This window comes from Protopterus annectens, chromosome 2.part0 (assembly GCF_019279795.1).
Source record: "Protopterus annectens isolate FY-2018-M chromosome 2.part0, PAN1.0, whole genome shotgun sequence".
Classification (NCBI taxonomy): Eukaryota; Metazoa; Chordata; order Ceratodontiformes; family Protopteridae; genus Protopterus; species Protopterus annectens.
The window spans coordinates 1,407,062,136-1,407,081,165 of record NC_056728.1 but is presented as its reverse complement, the minus strand read 5'-3'; the positions used below and the strand labels follow the sequence as shown (position 1 = coordinate 1,407,081,165).

At 38.8% G+C, this 19,030-nt stretch overlaps 1 protein-coding gene across 3 annotated transcripts in view; it reads right to left on the bottom strand.

Annotated features, from left to right (window-relative positions):
* LOC122793512 (malate synthase-like) overlaps positions 1-19,030 on the bottom strand; it is a 512,976-nt gene that overhangs the window by 249,965 nt on the left and 243,981 nt on the right. For all 3 annotated transcript variants that reach the window (XM_044061636.1, XM_044061635.1, XM_044061634.1), the window contains one exon: positions 9,827-9,905. In XM_044061636.1, coding sequence (XP_043917571.1) covers positions 9,827-9,905 — 79 coding nt within the window. The remainder of the gene's footprint in view (positions 1-9,826; positions 9,906-19,030) is intronic.

Here is a 19,030-nt window from a genome sequence, read left to right as displayed (position 1 = left end):
GACCATCCCTGTTTCACATAAGTGCCATTCCACATTTTGATAGTAAACCATAAAATATATATATATATATATATATATATATATATATATATATAATGTATAGTCTCAGTCTATATCAACAAACTCACCTCCAGACTAGTCAAACAGGATGATGTGCTTGAGCTTCTTCATGTCCTTATTTCCAAAGGCAAAGTCCCATATTATATTCTTGCAAGCCATAGGTCACCCTCTATGACCCAAGTAACCCATAAATGGTACTTGGACTTACTGGAGGCCCTCACCATTCAACCCAATACCATATTTATGGGTGACGTCAACCACTCCACTATAAACCAGTATACTTACATGACCTTGAACTTACATGCCCAGAGATTCCTGGAACTTGTAAACACAAAACACCCTAGACCAGATAGTTCATATGCCCAATAGGAGTGCAAACATGCCCAATCTGGTACTCGCAAACATGGAGGAATGGTGTATTGCCCTATTATAATGCTCTCTCTGGAAAGGTCAGACCACAAAGCTGTCTCCTTCATAATAGTATTCAGTTTTGCCAACCCAGCTAACCCTGTAACATTTAGGAAAATTTTTAATGTAACTTTCCTACTACTAAGTGATAACCTGTCACAATTTCAAGCCTCCCCAAATCCTGAGAACACAGATGCCTATTCAGAATTGTTCACAGAAACCCTGTACAGTCATGATAATAAATGCATAAAGAGAGCTGTGCCTATGAGAAGAAAGCCCAGAAGAAAGTCAAAAAACAAACCTCCCTGGTGGAATCCAAATATAAACAGGCTATACAATGAAAAAAAGTTACAGTCAAGATTAGGAAGCACTACATGCAGCATGATAAAAACACTATCATCAATATAAACAAACAATTACAAGGGCAAATGAAGTCTACGTAAGCCAAATGTGAGGTAAAGATAGCCTCCCTAGACAAAGGACAACCACAAGGTTTTCTTTAGCTATGTCCGAAACATCAAAGGTAGCACACAGCAGTGTGCAGAACTGATTGTAAATGTTGTCACCTACACAGAGCTGGAAGATGCAAAAAATCTGCAGTCCAACAAATTCAGCTCCAGTTTTACTCCCCTGTTCCCCAGCCACTCCCCAGGAAAAGCCATGAAACTGACTCCCCCTACTATCATTAGGAAGCAGGTCCTTCATATGGTCTTTAAGGCCAAAAACAGTGCATTGACTGGGCCCACTAACATCTAATCTAAATAGCCTGAAACATGACCTATCAGGATCACTGGAGTCATTGTTTAACTATAGCCTCCAGAAAGGCTTTGTCCCTTATAAATAGAGAACTGTGACAGTCATCTCTCTGCACAATGATGGGCCATCAATGGACATCCTGGAACTACAGACCCATAAGTCTGTCTTGTCTCATTTGCAAAGTCATGGAAAAAATTATCATGGAAATAATTAATATGGTATAAATACCACCCCAGGTCTCCCCTCTGAAAATAGGCTACTTGTCTAATGGAATGTACCCACTCAACAAAGGAAAAAATAAACTAGTAAACAACTAAATAAGTACATAGAAATCAAATGCCAGATCCAAACCAGTCTGATTTTGTCAAAGGCAGATCATGCCCTCAACATGGTAGACTTCTTTCAGAAGGTCACCAAGGCAATAAATTATGTCAAAATGGTGCATACTGCCTACCCTGACCTGGCTAAGGCACTGGATACAATGCCCCACTTGGACATTGTAAACAAACTCACAGAGATAGTCATAAACCCATGTGTTACACATTGGATAGCCAGTTGCCTCTCAGATAGAACCCATACATCTAGGCTAGGGGACACCACCATCACAAAGAGGCCAGTCACTAGTGGAGGCCCTCAGGGCTCTGTGCAGGGTCCGCTCCTTTTTTGGCATCTACTTCTTAGAAGTCAAGGCCAACATCATGGGCCTCTGGCTGACCAACTTTGCAGATGACTGAAAACTAGGAACAGTCATAAACTCCCCCAAGACACTCACATCCAACAGGAAGAACTAACACAGACAAATGATTGGCACCAAAGCCACAGCTTAAAACTCAGTGCCAGGAAACATTATCAGTACCCTTTGGGAAGTCAGCCACCCTAGGAAATGAGCTCATCAATACAACACCCATAAGAGTAGAGCCAGTAGTCAGGGATTTTTGGTACGCATGTAGATGGTAACCTGGCTTTCAACCAACATGTGTCTAATGTAGTAAGGAAATCATTCTATGTTGCTCAACTTATAAGAAAAGCCATGGCATCTAGGTCCAAGGAAGTCATTCTCCACTGTATTCAGCCCTTGTCAAGCCCATCATTGAGTACAATTCCCCCTTCGGTATGTATTTGACCAGGCACATGCAACAACTGGAACATCCGCAGAGGTTCCTCACTAAAATAATACAGGATGTAAACAGCATGTCCTATTAAGATTGCCTCAAAGCCCTATCAATATACTCTGTTTCCTACAGAGTGTTGACAGTCAATCTATGCCTGGCATGCAAAGCATCCTTAGATTCCACTCTGATGGACCGTTTGCATATCCAGAAAACAAATAGCTTCAGAATTACTTGATCTATGGATTTAAACTTTGCTTGCAACATTATTAGGATGTGTTGGAGGGACAGGTGTGTGTGTGTCTCAGAGAATTTCCCTTTTCTGGGACAGACTTCCCATCTATGTGAAGCAGAGCTGTTCCCTAACTCTATTCAAGACAAAACTAGACAGGTGGATGGGAAATTGGAAAAATATCCCAGGCCTAGCAAATAAATCTCTAATGGATGAAGGTAGCCAGTAAATCTTGTATAGCTTACTTATACTCCTTAAAATAACCTCTTTGGCACATAAACTTGCGGGATACAGTTAGGATACCAGAGGCTTATAAAGGCCTCAGTGGTCATTAGCCTAGTATATAGCTATGTATGAACCTATGTGTGTGTGTGTGTGTGTGTGTGTGTGTGTGTGTGTGTGTGTGTGTGTGTGTATGAAGTTGTACAATTTTGGCAACAGTGCTTCTAGACTGATTTAGCATCTGTAACTGACAGCTGACTTTTTGTCTTCATATGAAAGCTGAACTTCCTTGTGTAATATATAGACAATGTAGATCCACAACAATGTACCCATAAATGGTTCAAATGTACACATCAGTAATTTGTGCAGAAGGAAATGGGCCAGACACTGTAGCTCAGTGATTAAGGTGCCTGCCTCACATATTAAAGTTCTAAGGTTCAAACCAAACCTCTTGTTTCTGACTGTGAAAAATAATATCAATATTCTATATGGAGTTTCTCCAGCTACTTCCTGAAAAACATAGTGGCCACACTAAAGTACCCATATGTATTGCATTTAGACTTGACTTTGTGGCCTGAGTTATGACTGAAAGAGATCCCCTTACCCAGTTAATAAACAAAGACATTAAACTAATATACTGTTTTTTCAGCAATACTTAGACAGATGTTGCCACGTGAATATACTGAACATCTTAACTAAAAAAAAGTAAGAGTACTGCAAAGTTGTCCCTGGAGCATTATGATCCAGTGTTGGCTAGATAGGAATTTCAAGATCTGAATGTCTCCAAGCCCATTAAGAAAATTGTTTGTTCCAGTATTTCAAAACTTTTAAAAAAGAACCCACACCAAGCTGACAAAAACTGATGAGAAAGAGCATATGGTGTGCAGTTTTAGAAAGGAGAAAAGCAATACATGTAAAAGAATCAGTACAAACAGAAATGTGCAAATAAGTGAACTTTATGCTTTGTTTTTTATTAGCAAAATTCAATAACTTAAATATGCATTTTGCAGTTACACTTGTGATTTTCTTTTACATAAACTGAAAGGCAGATTAAGCAAATGGTTGTTTTTGTTCCTGACAGAGACAATAGAACAATTAACATGATGTGTTGTTAACTCTTATTAGTGAGCACTTTCAAGCAGGCTGTGCCAGTATCTCTATTTTTGGCCTTGTATATAAAGGGCTGTATCTCTGAAACAGTTTGGCAGAGTCTGATTAAAAGTTCACAGAAATGCACTAGGGTAAATACCTATGAAGGCTACTTACAGAATACATGAATAAAAATCACAGGATGTCACATAGTTAAAAAATAATAAGTATCGTAATACTATAGAAAACTTGTGAAACTGGATTTCCAAAAATAAAGTAAGTAGTAACATCTACAGATATGATAGAAAATACTAGCTGCTGTGAGACTGCAGTACCTCAGGGCTGTTAAATAGTTAGACTTCACAGCCAATAGAGTTACTTTTTCAAGGGAAAGTGATCACAGGATTTTTGTATTAAGTTATAGTGGCGGGGAGTGAAGCCTTCATTTTGGAAGTGCCAGTGGCCAAGTTTCCTACAAAAGCATATTACTCCTGTTGCCTATAACATGAACTTGCAGTTAATTAATTCACATTTGTTAAACATTAGACAGTGGTGTTCATTAAATATTACATACAATCTACAATATGTTTAATTCTTTGTACAGGAAGGTTTTATTGATCAGAAAAAATATTGAAGTAGTTTAGTGCTGGTGTTGAGTATTTATATTCTCTTTCATCATCATCTTCATCATCATCAACCCCCTTTTTCCCATTTTCAACATGGAGTTGGAGCATCATGTTAACTGTCACCATCTCTCTCTCTCTCTCAGTTCAATGCCACACTCCTACCTTCTTTGGCACTTATGCCTAACTGTCACAGATCCTCTCTCACACAATCCATCTCGCTCACACACTCCATCCACCTCTTTGCTGGATGTTCTTCACCAGATTGTCTTCTGCTTTTTTGCACTTGTGCCTGAACCACTGTAATCTGTTCTCTTTGATTTTGTTCTGCAGTTGGAGCTACTTTGGCTTCTGCTCCTGTGTCCTTATTTCTTCATCTGTCCCACAGTGTGCAACATACCACCCATCTCAGGCACTGTATTTCCATCACCTCTAGGTTCCTTATCTGTTCTGCCTTTACAGCCCAGGTTTCTGTACCATACAGTAGTACTGGTCACATCACTGTTTTGTAGACCTTTCTTTTCAGTCTGCGGTGGAGGTGCTACAGTAGCGTTGTCGCCTCACAGTAAGACGTTGTCCTGTTCGATTCTCAGCTAGAGCGTTTTCTGTGTGGAGACATGCGTGAATGGGAGTACCTCAAAGGTTGTGCATCAGGGCTGGCAACTCTCCACGTAAAAATCTACTGCCAATCATTAGCGGACTGGAGTTCTGCTGTGGCGACCCCTAACTGGGAAAAGCCGAAAGACGTAAACAAACTTTTCAGCATCTTTGGCATTCTTCTGTCGTACAGTACACCTGATACTCTATGCCAGTTGGCTGCAGCCCCTCTGATTCTAGCTTTGACTTCTTCATTCAGTCTTCCCTTATCCTCAACCACTCCTCGCAGATAATTGAAGCTGTTAAACTGTTGTATTATCTTCCCTTCTATCTTGATTCTCAGCTTCTTCTGATTTCCCAGTTTTGCTGCCATTACCACTGTTTTATCTGTACAAAATTTCAAGTCACGTGCCTTTAGTTTTGCATCCCATTCCCCTATCGTTTGCTGAAGTTCTAGTTCAGAGTCTGCCTGTAATGCCACATCATCTACGTACAGTAACTTTGTTGATCTGTCCCCTCTGACCTGTTTGCTAATGTAATCCATCACCAGTATGAACAGCAGTGGACTCGGAGCTGAACCCTGATGCACACCCACTCCTTCTGGAACTCCCTCTATGAGACAAAACACTGTCCATACTTGAGTCCTTGGGGTCTTGTACATAGCCTGCACTAATCCTACCAATGTTTCTGGGATTTTGAACCACCACAGAACTGCCCAAATCATTTTCTTGGGACCTTGTCATAAGGTTTCTCCAAGTTTAGGAACACTCAATTGGACTCTTTCCTTATCTCTAGCTTCTTTTCAACTATCTGTTTCACTACAGACACTGAGTCAGTTTTTACTGCATCCTGATCTAAATCCAAACTGCTTAGCTCCCATCTTACTTTCTACTACTCTATGCATCTGTTATCAATCACATCACCCTCTCCAGATCTTTCATGCAATGTGGCAGGAGTTTGATACCTCTGTACTGCTCACAGTTGTGGATGCCCCCTTTGTTTTTGTACACTGGCGCAAGTATGTCTATTTTCCCGTCATCTGAGATATGCCTTTCTCTCCACATTGCTATGAGTACCATCAGGAGTTATTTTTTCCCCTATCTCACCCAGGATCTTTATCATGTCTGCTATGATCTTATCTGAACCTACTATTTTCCCTGACTTCATTTTCGTTAGTGCTGTTCTTACTTCTTCGATGGTGGGATCCTCTTTTTCTCTCATCATAAGCTGTGTCTGGAGTAGTACAGCTTCTTTCTGGTTTTCTTCACTCAGAAGCTGCTGGAAGTACTCCTTCCATCTGCCTCTGATGTCCTGTAGACTGGTGAGCAGGTTGTTGCTGGCATCCCTTATGAAGGGTGTCTGACTGTGTTCTTTAACTTTCTGTCTCTGCCCTGATAAAGCTTCTTTGTACCCCCTACTGAGTCACCTTCCAGAAGTTGGTACAGTGCCTCTTATGCCCTGTTCTTTGATATTGCAACTCCTTTCTTAGCCTCTTTGTTAGCCAATCAGTATTCCTTCCTAGCCTGGTCAGTCTTTTCTATCTCCCACTTTTTCCTGCACTCTTTCTTTCTTTTGATGACTTCCTGGACTTCTGCATTCCACCACCAGCTTTATTTATGCATCTTATTTCCATACCTGGCTCGGCCACATATCTGTTCTGTTGTCCTGACACATGCTGTGTTGGGACGCCTTCTTCAGCTTCACCTATTTCCTCTTCTTCTTGATGTGCCAGAGCCCTGAGTAATTCCTTGAACTGTTGTGCTTTCTCTCATTTCAACTTCTAGGTCTTCGGTGTGGTCTCTGTTGACCATAGTGCCTTCTCTGACCACTGCTTGCTGCTGATTTTGGCTGCCACTGGTTTATGCTGTTTCAGTTGTTAATGTTTATCAAGGATGTATTGTTTATTTTATCTGATAAAACTACCTATCTCTCCACCTCAAGCCAGTTGTATGATATGATGCCAATATTTTTTTATGTTTTTATATAAACTTCTACTAATTAAAACATTATTCTGCATGTATTGTTCCCACAAATTCCATTTATTTCTACATAGTTTGCTTGGTTCTTTTTTAAAACTATCCCACTTCATATTCTTTTATCTCACTAACAATATTCAATATTTTAAATACAGTTGGCTTAGATTTTGATTCCCATTTTCTAGTGCTTATCTTTTTGCAGCCAATAGCATTAAACTTAAGAAGGCATTATTATGTCTAGGCAATGCAGATCCTGGGATCTAAACTAAACAAAAATACATATAACGCCAGCATTCTTGATTACCATGCTGATTGTATCTTTGATATTGTAAGTCCCTTATTTTCTTTGCCAGTTGCTCTAAATATAAAGCAGATAACAAAGAGGAAAGAGGACACAGCTGCTTGGTTCTTTTGTTCAAACAGAGCTTATCAGAGAGGAACCCTACCACCTTAAGTCTTGCCTCTGATCCTTCCTATATTTTCCTAATTAACCCTATTATTGTATGAGGAAATGGAAATGTTTGCATTGCCTTGCTCATAAAATAGCAGCTTAGTTTATCAAATGTTTTCTCTGCATCAAGAACCGCCTGCAACACCAGAGTTTTCTTACATGCTGCTTCCTTCTGGATCACCATTGTTTCATTGATGCTGTCAAATGTTTGCCTCCCCTCCACAAAACCACATTGATCCACTCTATAATCATGGTTTAAAATTAAATGGGTCTATATGAAGCTGAGTCTGATAGGTCTTTACTCTCTTTGGGTAATACAGACATCACAGCTTTCCTCCATGATGCTGATATTCACCCTCCCTCAAAATATTTTTAAACAAAACCTTCCACGTCTTTATCACCATTTTCCCTCCTAACTTCTAAAATTCCACATGGATACCATCTGTTCCTGGAGACTTCTCTGCAGATCGATCATGCACCACTGTTTTTTCCTCTTAATGCCACCTTCCTTAGCCAATATTTGTTGATCCTCATCTTCGTCTAACCTTGGCATAATCAAGTCTTCCATAAATATTCCCATTTGTGCTTTTTCTTAGTTTTCTTATTCCTCTGTTTTATGCAAATGTTCTTTAATACCTCTATGGGATGTCTGGTTATTTTTGTTATGGTGGGCTCCCTTTGTTTGCTGACAACTCTTCTGTTGCCTAAGTTATTGTGCTAAAATTTTTCTGCTTTGAAGTTATCAAAAAATAGTTGCTTAATAGCAATCTTTCTAAACTTATGCATATTACTGAAATACTCAGTTATTTTCCTTTAGCACTTTGCATTTGCTTCTCATTTTTGTTCTGTGAGATTCCCCTTATTCTGCAATATTTTAACCTTTGCCAGCCCCTCTGAATAATTCCCATTACTTCTTTACCATTTTTTCTCTTTTATTTCTACCCTGTTTTAAACTCCATTTTCATTGTATCCCACCAGCTATCCCTTCTGAATAAATCTTTGTATTCACTTATAACTCCCGAATAATTGCCTTAGCAATTATAAAATCTATTCAAGTCATTGTAGATAGTATGGCAGCTTTCTGGACAATAGATTTCAGTCAATCAAATGGATCAAAACTGTCTTTTATCTGTTTCCTGTGATTCTAGGTGTATCACATGGCCCAGCTCTCTCCTTAGCTTCAATTTTATCAGCGACATTGTGACAGATTCTGGAAATGCCAAATTTCTTAAGGATGATAATTATTCCATCACATTTTGATAGCTGATGATACTTCTCTTTGGTGCAATGTGGTTTACAGCAAGTTTACATTGCATTTCATACGTGGTCATTCTCTGATGGCATTCTCTATAACATCAGCAGAAACTAAGTCCACACTTTTTTTGATTAATAACCCCAGTCTTGGCTATACTAATTCTAATATTCCCACTAATATTATTGTAAAGATAACTCATTAAATAAACAAAAAGGGGCTACACACAAGGAGAATTCACCAGTGATAGCAAGGATCTCAATCAAACCAAGTGGCAAAAAGAAACCAGGCAAGTTATGTGAGCACATTTAGTGATCGGCAAACAATGTTACACAGTGTACCAGTATGAGTAGCAGCCATCCTTAGGTTTGGGAATTCCTGAAAAATTATGAAAAATTCTGATTGGTGGAAACCGGATTGTTCAGTCATGGACCCATCAAATATAGGGTCATTGAGGTTAGAACTGTGGTATCACCTCAAAGTCGAAAGCTCAAATGTTTCATACCATTTGCATCACAGCTTATTGGCTGTCAATTATATAACATTTGTATATGTCTTTAGCTGTTACTTTCTCAGCTAATCATGTACTATGTGCCTTCTTTCATAATCTTGTCATTACTGTGTTTAGTAAGCCAGAATTCTAAGGATTATGCATGTAACATTGCAATAACTTATACTTTACTCTGCTATCTCTCTATGTTTTCAAATCTTTTCTTATTTTGTCATATCTGATCTACTAAATGTGAATTTCTTACATTTTTAGTACTATGTCTTTCTTCTGATAGCTGTTAATGAAGCTTTTTTCCCTTGGAACTCTGCTGAAAATGAACTGTTTCCAGCAGACATTCCTTGTTAAGAAATGTAAATAAATACACAAATAAGCAAGCTGATGATGCTACAACACATTTATACTAATGTATAAATATAATATATAATATATATATAATGTATAAATATGAATATAAATAGAAGCATGATGTTTTAACACAACCTTAGCAAAACTCTAGACCATAATTTGTCACCTTAATTTAGAAATGTTGAATACATTTACCCTTTGCATGGGTTCTACCAGGTCCAGATCATATACCATAAACCCATCCACTCCAGCATTTATTTCAAAGAGCTTTAACCTATAAATCACAAAATACATTTGGTAAATAGGCTATAAGACAAATTCAATTACTAGATGTTAAGACACATTTAGCAATTAGAATAACATTAATACCTTGTACACATGCTTAGCTTTCCTGAAAATATCATCAGCTGTATTTTGTCAGTACAAACAGACCACGATTCATTCATCCCTCTCAGATTTTTGTATTTCAGAGATTATCAGTTTCACAATAGCCCAAAAACAACAGGGAGAAAAGAAATCATGAAAACCAGACCTTGGCAATTTGGAGAATTTGCCATAAATCTGGTAAATGACATTTACTAAGAAGAAAGCAGCATTATATTTTATTGCATGGTGATCTGCATGTCCTCCTTGTGTTTCTGTGGGTTTCTTCCAGGTGCTCTGGTTTCATCCCACATTCCAAAGACATGCAGTCGGTGGACTGGACACTCTAAATTGATCATAGGTGTGAGTGTGCATTCAAGTGCGTGGTATGGAAAAAACAGCTGCAACAGAGCTAGCCAGCCAGTTGTATGAACCTTCGCTCCAGATGATTTGTGCAAAAATGGGAAAAATGGTTGTAGATTGATAGGTGGATGCAGCAAGAAGTAGCTAGTTCAATTATTGACAATAATGACAATCCCCAGAGAGAGAACTTAGACCTAGGGCATAATAAAAGTGATTAGATACTGCGAGAAAGTAATAAGAAAAGGCTAGCACTCTGCTACAGTGATGCACAGATCACTGAACCATCTAAAAAAACTGTACATAGTCCTGGAGGCAATGTATCAAAAATACTTGGACAGTGTAACAGTGGTGACTGGTACACAGATGGAAGGCCAAGGGAATGAAAAACAAACTATCAGACCTACGTCTGTACTTTGTAGAGATTAAGGGGATCAAATACATGAAATACTTAAAATGTTTACTCAAAACTAATGCATATGGCCTTACTTACAATGCAAAGAGATATCTGAGAGGGCAATGAGCATATTATAAGATTAGATGTAGGGGTAGTTAGAAATATGAGCAGAGTTACATCTTCTTGAAAGGCTTCTGAAGAGCAAGAGCAACTATTCTAAAGAAATCATAGATTTGCAAGTGGCAAATTCATTTACGTGTAAGTACAAGAGACAAAAGGGGATACTATCAACTGCTTGTTGGGAAACAAGTGAGGTATGCTATATAAACCTAGGTGGGTGAGATGGATGTAAGTAGCTGTGTGCATAAGTGGAAGGCTCACTAATCCTTTGTCAGTAAGCCAAAACTGCAGCTAAGCTTACACAGCATGTAAAGTAATGCTTTTATGAGATTATTTGATGATGATTTGCTTGTTTTAAAATAACACTGGTTGACACTTTACCATAGGTTTGCAGTCTGTATGAAATAAAGACCAACTATTAAATTTCATACTAAGTTCTGGGTTAGTTGCCCATCTTTTTCAAGACTAAAAACGTTACTCTTTTTATTTTATAGTCTTTTATAACATGAAAAATGATAAATCACTGCAAACTGTAAATATGCTCATCTTCCTATTGTAGTTCATCCAATCTTGAATACAAATTGATAAGCTATCTGGCTATACTGATAATTAAATCTTGGAGATGTACTGCAGTCATGTTAGCTCAGCAATAAGTCGACTTTCAACCCTTGACTGTTAAAGCAGAGATATCCCAAGCATTGATCACTGTCCATCATTTATACTTATGAGGAGGAAGAAAAAACACAACAGCATGGATTAAGCAGGAGAAGGAACAGAAGAGTGCCAAGACCATTACTGCAGATTGTGGATAACTGTACCACTACAAGTGCAGGGCATGGATTGGGGGATAAAAGGTGAGAAGAAGGATGGAGCATGGAGAGGCAACAGTTTCACTTAGAGTGTCTGAGCCACTAAATTTAATTTTTATTAGCAATGATAGATGAACAGCAATCAAAGAAATCCAGTGGGAGACTGGGGCTCAGTGTTCCCTGTGTTCCATTTCAACAAGATAGATATGGACAGGGTTGATGGAGCTGAGTGGCAGAATATATACAAACATATTACTGATGTAAGAAGAGAACAAGCAGGATGACGGCTGGTGGAGGTGGCTCCATATTGAAAGTGCAAGACCCGTTATTGTGAGTCTCACAACTGTGAAAAAATAAAGTGCTGATGGCATAGAAGTACAATCAATATTGAAAAACATTGAACTACAATGAATACTGAAACACACTGCAAGGCACTGCAGCATTTTTGCAGAATTGGTCAATATGATGAATACATATGGAAAGTTTCACATAAGGAAGTGACGGTAAAAGACCAATATGATGATAATATGAGTTGTCAGTGTACTGGAAGTGGTGTAGTTCATACCACAAACTCCCCTGCGACAGAATGAGTAACATTAGCAACAATAAAAAGTGGAACATGGAGTAATATTCTGCATCTGGAATTGACATCTGGTGTGCCTGTAATAGATGTGAACCTGCAGAATGCAGTTGGGAGTACTGACTGTTGGGCAGTATGTTCAATACCAATCAGACAAAAGTACTGAGTGAATTATTCACCTCTGTATTTATACAGGGTAGCACAGTGGTACAACAGTTAGCACTGCTGCCTTACAACTCCAATTCAGTACCTGGTTTGGGTGCATTTTGTCTGGAATTTGCGTGTCATCTGTGTGTTAGCAGTAGGCTTGGCCTTGGTCTTCGGTTCCCTCCCATGTTTCAAAGACACACTGATAGGAAAATTGGCAAGCCTTTATATTTTCCTTAGTGTGTGTGTGTGTGTGTGTGTGTGTGTGTGTGTGTGTGTGTATGTATGTGTGCGCGCGCATATGCATTCCATGATTGATTGGGATCCCATGCAGGATTGGTTCTTTTGCCTTATGTCTGTTGCTCGACATGAAATACACCAACTTCTCTGTGACCCTGAATAGGTTAGAGCAGGTATCAGAAAATAACTGAATGAAGTCAGAAAAGAAATAATACATTTATACAGGAGCTGCAAAACAGTGTGCACTGTGCCAGCATGACAAGACATAATATTTGTGGATGATGAGAAATAAAAATATGGAGGAGTGACTTAGGAAGAGGAGAAGGAATTAAAGTGCCTTCAAGTTGGGTGTATTCTTTTCAGCTAGCAGTTGTATAAAATGCACATCCTTGCTTCTGTTGTATAGCCATGGCTGCCAAATCTTGGGAGCACACTATTTATTTATTTATTTATTTATTTAATATTTGTTCACTGGGTAAAGGGACTGGACTATGGACCATTATCAGCCATGATCCGAGCTCAAGGAGCAGAAGATACAACACAGTCTTTCAAGTCAACAATATTACATACAAAATGTGTACATAGCAAAATTTAGAACATAATGGTATGGCTGCATGCAGAAAGATTAAGATTAAAAGATCCAGTTAGAGTACATTGAGAAAAGAAATGTACAAAATGGACAAAGGAGAGAATTGCATTCTGACTCTCTTTGTGAGATTTTATTTATTTATTGATTTTTTTTTACTGGAGAGTCCCCCTGAGCCAAAGTTTTTTTTTTTTCAGGGAAAGACTGGGGTTGTATCACATGCCCATACAACACAATACAGAAGCAAATGAGATGCCATTTATGGCAAAATATTTAGTGTAGTTGTGTAATAATAATTAAATGTGTATCACTGGCAAATCGTTAGTTAAATATGCTACACTAATTTATTACTGCATTTTGAGGAACTTGTGCAATGAGAATGCACACATTAAATTCTGAAGCAATGTTAATAGTTGATGCAAAAAGAGACTGATATGATTTATTCAGAGGGCTATATATAATTGTTAGTGTATATTAAGCATTAAACAACGTGCTTAAGTAGTTGAATAAAGTGCTGATACCAGAAGGTACATTCATTAGCCTTAATTTTGCCATGCAGTACTGTTTGAGGTTGGAAGTGCATATGATCTAGGGCTAAGGCTGCCCTTCATCATGATAATAGGAATTCAAAATAGAGTCATGGATGCAAGACTGTATAAATGGAAGGAGGACTCTGGTTAATAGTGATATTAGGTAAATAGATTTGATACAGAGGTGTAGGAGCATGTTACATGATAATATGAATGTTAAACTGGAGAGGCACAAGGGTAGAGAAGAGGATGGAGTACATGTGCAAGACTCAGAGATGTGAGGAAATTCCTGAACTGTAAGAAACAAGATTTTCATCAAAAAGTAAATTAAAAAAACTTCTATTTCAATTCTGCCTAAATATATTAATTTGCACTTAAGTGACCCAATTGGTGATAGCTTGCATTTTTCTGCTTTTCCCATGTTTTATCCAGAAAAGTTATCTGATTGCATGTTTTAGTTTGTTCTGGGACCTCAGTCTTATAGCTTCATCTGCAGTTGTTAGAAGATTGTGTTTATACATTATATTGCATTTCTGTCACCATAAGTAAAATTACTTTTAAAAGCTAGCTGTTTGTATTTTGAACCATCTGAAGCCTAACTCTTGTAGTTTCATTCACAGTTGTGGAAGAACTGTGAACTACTGCCAGATTTAAGCCTTGTTTAGTCATTTATTACTGCATTTTTCTATAAACAGTGTAACTGGTAAATTTACATGGTAGAAATACAGTAGTGAGAGTATTGTATAGTCTGTTCCAAGATTGCTGCTTCATTGCTTTTACAGCTATTTATATTCCAGTTTTGCTGCTAGAGTCTTATATTCACTTATTATTTATCTGCTTAAGTTTGCATTTCAGTGCCTTTCTGTTCCCATGTTATTTGTGTCTGCCCCAGCCTGCACTGAGACATTAAGCTAAAGTTTTTGAAATGCTAACCTATCTGGAGCAGTAGGACTGGAGCTTCAATATTGGCTTTATTTGAGTAGCTCTCTCTCTAACTAACCTGCTTCTTGCAATTCAATTTTTTTTCCCCAGCCCTCTCATCTTTTTCCTGTTGTGGTTTTTAAATTCTGTCTCTCTGCCCCTCCCTCCAATAGTAATCTGACTTCCAAAGTTCTTCCCTCTCCTCTTTCATTGTTGTCTGTTGTGTAAGCTATTTAAGTACTTTTGCCACTCATTTTTTCCACAGATCCATGATACTGAGTGTTCCCCCAGCAAACCAATCTCTTGAGAAAACCTACTTTACTATAAAATATCTCCTGCTCAATTTCCCCAAGCTTCCATTTGCTTGGAGCCCTTGTCACACTATGAGAGTATCCTGAATTAATCCTGCTCCATCCTTTGCAGAAAAGAGATTTATTTTATTATTTTGCATTTTGATTAATTAATTTATAGTGCTTCTGCTTTATTTTTATTTGTTGATTTTACACTTTAAATAATTTAAAAAGTCCCTAAAGATAGTTTGTTTAAGTTGTTTTATGGTAGCATTACACTCTCTAGCAGTCTTTTTTGTATTTTTATATGAAGAGGACTGGGATAGTCCACTTAGTGGCAGTAGGTGGTGGCCTGATCTGTATGATTTGGGAAACATAAGAAAGCTGTATGTTTAGCCATTCTGTTGGCCAGAGGATTTAGAAGCCAGTTTCCTGTGTTTTAAGTGTTTATATAAAATTGGAGGATCATACCATGGTGGTTAGCACTGGCTTGTATAGATGCAGACATCTAAAAACCAAATTTTCCCTTTAAAACCACATCTGAAAATGTATCAGTAACTTGGTAAGTGTAGAGCAACTAGTTTGTGTGTTGAGTAGCACAAGGCAGCTACTTTGCATGTTGAGGAGTCTCTAACCCCAAAAGCACCCTTAGTCAGTCCACTATTAACCCCTCCTGCACCATGTGCGTGTAGATCACCCAATAAAGGACCTGACATCACTGATTTCTCAATTTCTCCACAGTCAGTTTGGTGGATATAGGTATATTGAGACAATGTAACAATTGTCTAACATTCGCTGACAACCAATTCTCAAAGAAACGTATACAGTATGTGAGAGGTGTATATACACAGTGTCTCTGGAAGCAAAACTCTTTTGAACAAGCACTCGTAATAACAATCTGCTTGTAAGAAACACATGCTACAGTCACCACACAGAGTGCACACCCACACATAGACCTACTTATGCTGAGGCACTTAAATACAATCTTCTTAAACCCAAAGAGCTCACAGACATTCCACTTGCAAAAATTATCCTCAGCAAACCTGAAAACACTGAACAGAAGCAACACCTAACCCTGCATATACAACCACACCCAGTGCAGCCTCAATTACCAAGCCCATAAGGCTCACAAGACTCTAATCATAAGGGACTCCATTGTGTGACATTCTGATGCCTCACTTACCAGGCTTAGTATGGAACAAGTAATGGCCACTTGCTATCAGGGGCCAGGATCTGCCAAGTTAGGCATGTACTCAAGCCATTGCACCAGAGGTGCCAGTAAGATTCAGTCAAAGTCCATGTAGGTAAAAGACATGAGGCATCCCTCCCTAGACTATATGAAGAGAGATGTTATAGAGCTCTCACACTATGTGTCACAGGCTGGTGTGTGCCTAGCATTGAGCAAGATTCTACTTTTACCAAGAAGAATGCAAACAGAAAATGATTGACTTTAATAACTGGCATAGGTTTTGGTGTCATTCTTGGGGGGATACAACATTTGTCGGATGGGAGGGCATGGCTAACAAACCACATTGCCAAGGGTGGACTGCACCTGTCCCCTCTAAGCTTTCAAATATTGGCTAAAACATTGTCCTCCCCCATACAGCCTTTTAGGCAATGCCAACTTGGCAAAATCAATGCAAGGAAATTTAAAGATGTTATTGCTCAATGCAGGAGTCTAAACAAGAAGTACTACTCCCTCCAATCTCTACTCACCTTGCAGAATGTGGACATCTGTGCAGTTACCAAGACATGGTGTAAAGCCTCAGAAAGAACCCTGGCAGTGTAAGGCTTCAATGCCTTCCACTCATTTAGACCAGCAACTGCACAAACAAGAACTAACGGTGGTACTGTCTCTGTCTCTGTCTGCATCAGTAACAAGCATACTTGTAAGCTGGTTAAACAGCATGACACACTGGAGTTGCTCCATGTCCAGATTACTATAGACAAAGTCCCATACCATATCCTAGCAAGCTATGCCCTGTTAGTCTCACGAAACCCATGCTCAAACTTAGACCTAATTGAAAACACTCACCATGCAACCAATACCATACTCATGGGGGACTTTACTTAACCCTGTGTAAACTGGGAATCCTACACAACCCAAATTTTTCAGGTGCAGAGACTAGACATTGTAATCACAGAATCCTACACAATTCCAAACGTACAGGTGCAGACTTGACTTTGTAAACACAAACACCCTGGACCTGTAATTGTATATGCCTACTAGAGGTACAAACATATTGGACCTGGTACTCACAAATATGGGAGAAAGCTACAGCTCCCCACCCCACTTTGTGTCCTCTCTAGTCAGGACTGACCATAAAGCATTCTCCTTTGAAATAACCCCAGCAAACCATGTAACAGTTTGAAACTACTCCAAGGCAAACTACCTTTCAATAAATGATAAACTGTCAAAATTTCAAACCCCTTAATCCCAGATAACACATCAGTCTATGTGGAATTATTCAAAAAAACTCTGTACATCCATGTCAGTGATTACACAGAGGCTGCTGTGTCTACTAGAAGTAAGCCCAAAACTGACTAAAAACAAACAACCCTGATGGAATCCAAAATTGAACAGGTTATACAAAAACAGAAAAAAAAGTCATAGCTAAAATTAGGCAGTGTAACACCAAAAAGATAGCATCTCTCTCATCAAACTGAATAAACTACTTCTGAGAGGACAAATTAAGTCCAATAAAGCAAATTGAGGTAAAGATAGCACTCCAAGCCAAGTATAATCATGTTACCTTCTTTAGCTCTGTAAGAAGCATCAAAGGCAGCACACAACAATGTGACAAACTGTGGCTAAATGGAGTCATGTTCACAGAACTGGGAGACATAGCACATTTTTGGCTAATAAATTCAGCTCCAACTTTAGCCACCACCCAGCCACACCCCAGGAACAACTATTCAACTTAATCCTTCTAACTATGTATAAGTAAGGGGCAGGTCTTAGATGTACTCTCTAAGGCCAAAAATACATTTTTGCTGGACCCCAATAATATCTCAGGATGCCTTCTAAATAGCCTGAAATATGACCTATCAGGGTCACTGGTGTCACTATTCAACCATATTATCAGCAAAAGCGTTGTGCCACATAAATGGAAGACTACAGCAGTCGTCCCTCTGCAGAAGGGTGGACCATCAATGGATCCTGGGAAGTATAGACCCATTAGCCTGACTAGTGTCATATGCAAAGCCATGAAAATGATTAACAGTGACATAGAAAACCTTCAGATACTGGACCCAACCCAGTTTGGTTTCATCATAGGCAGGTCATATCTACTGATCCTGGTGGACTTCTTTAAGAAGGTCACCAAAACAATGGATGAGGACAAAACTACATACTGCTTACCTTGACCTAGCTAGGGCATTTGATACAGTTCCACACTTGGGCATTGTAAAAACTCATGTAATTAGGCATAATCCCCAGTGTAACTCACTAGATAGCCAGCTGGTACATACACAGGACCCATGAAGTTAGGATTGGACAGACAACCTCCACAAAGAGACCAGCCACCAGTGGAGTTCACCCAGAGTTTTGTGCTGGGTCCAGTCCTCTTTAGCATCTATTTTTTGGAAGTTAAGGTCAATATCAAGGGCCTCTGGCTTAACAATTTCACAGATGATTGCAAACTAGGAACAATCATAGAAACCACCCAAGATACAAATATCTTACAGGAAGGTCTAACACAGACAAACAACTGGTGCCAAAGCCATGGCTTAAAACTTATTGACAATAAATGTATAATAGTACTTTTTAGGAAGTTGGCCACCCAGGGGAAAGTATCTTATTGATATGACACCCCTAAAAGTAGACACAGTAGTCACAGATTTTGGGGACCATGTAGATAGTAACCTGGGTTTCAACCAACATGCATCGAATGTTGTAAGAAAATCATTCTATTTCACTCAAGTTATAAGTAAGGGCACGACATTTAGGTCCAGGAAAGTCATCGTGCCACTGTACTCAGTAGTCATCACACTCAACATTGAGTATAATGACCCATTCTGTATGCACCTGACCAGGCATATATAACAATTGGATGG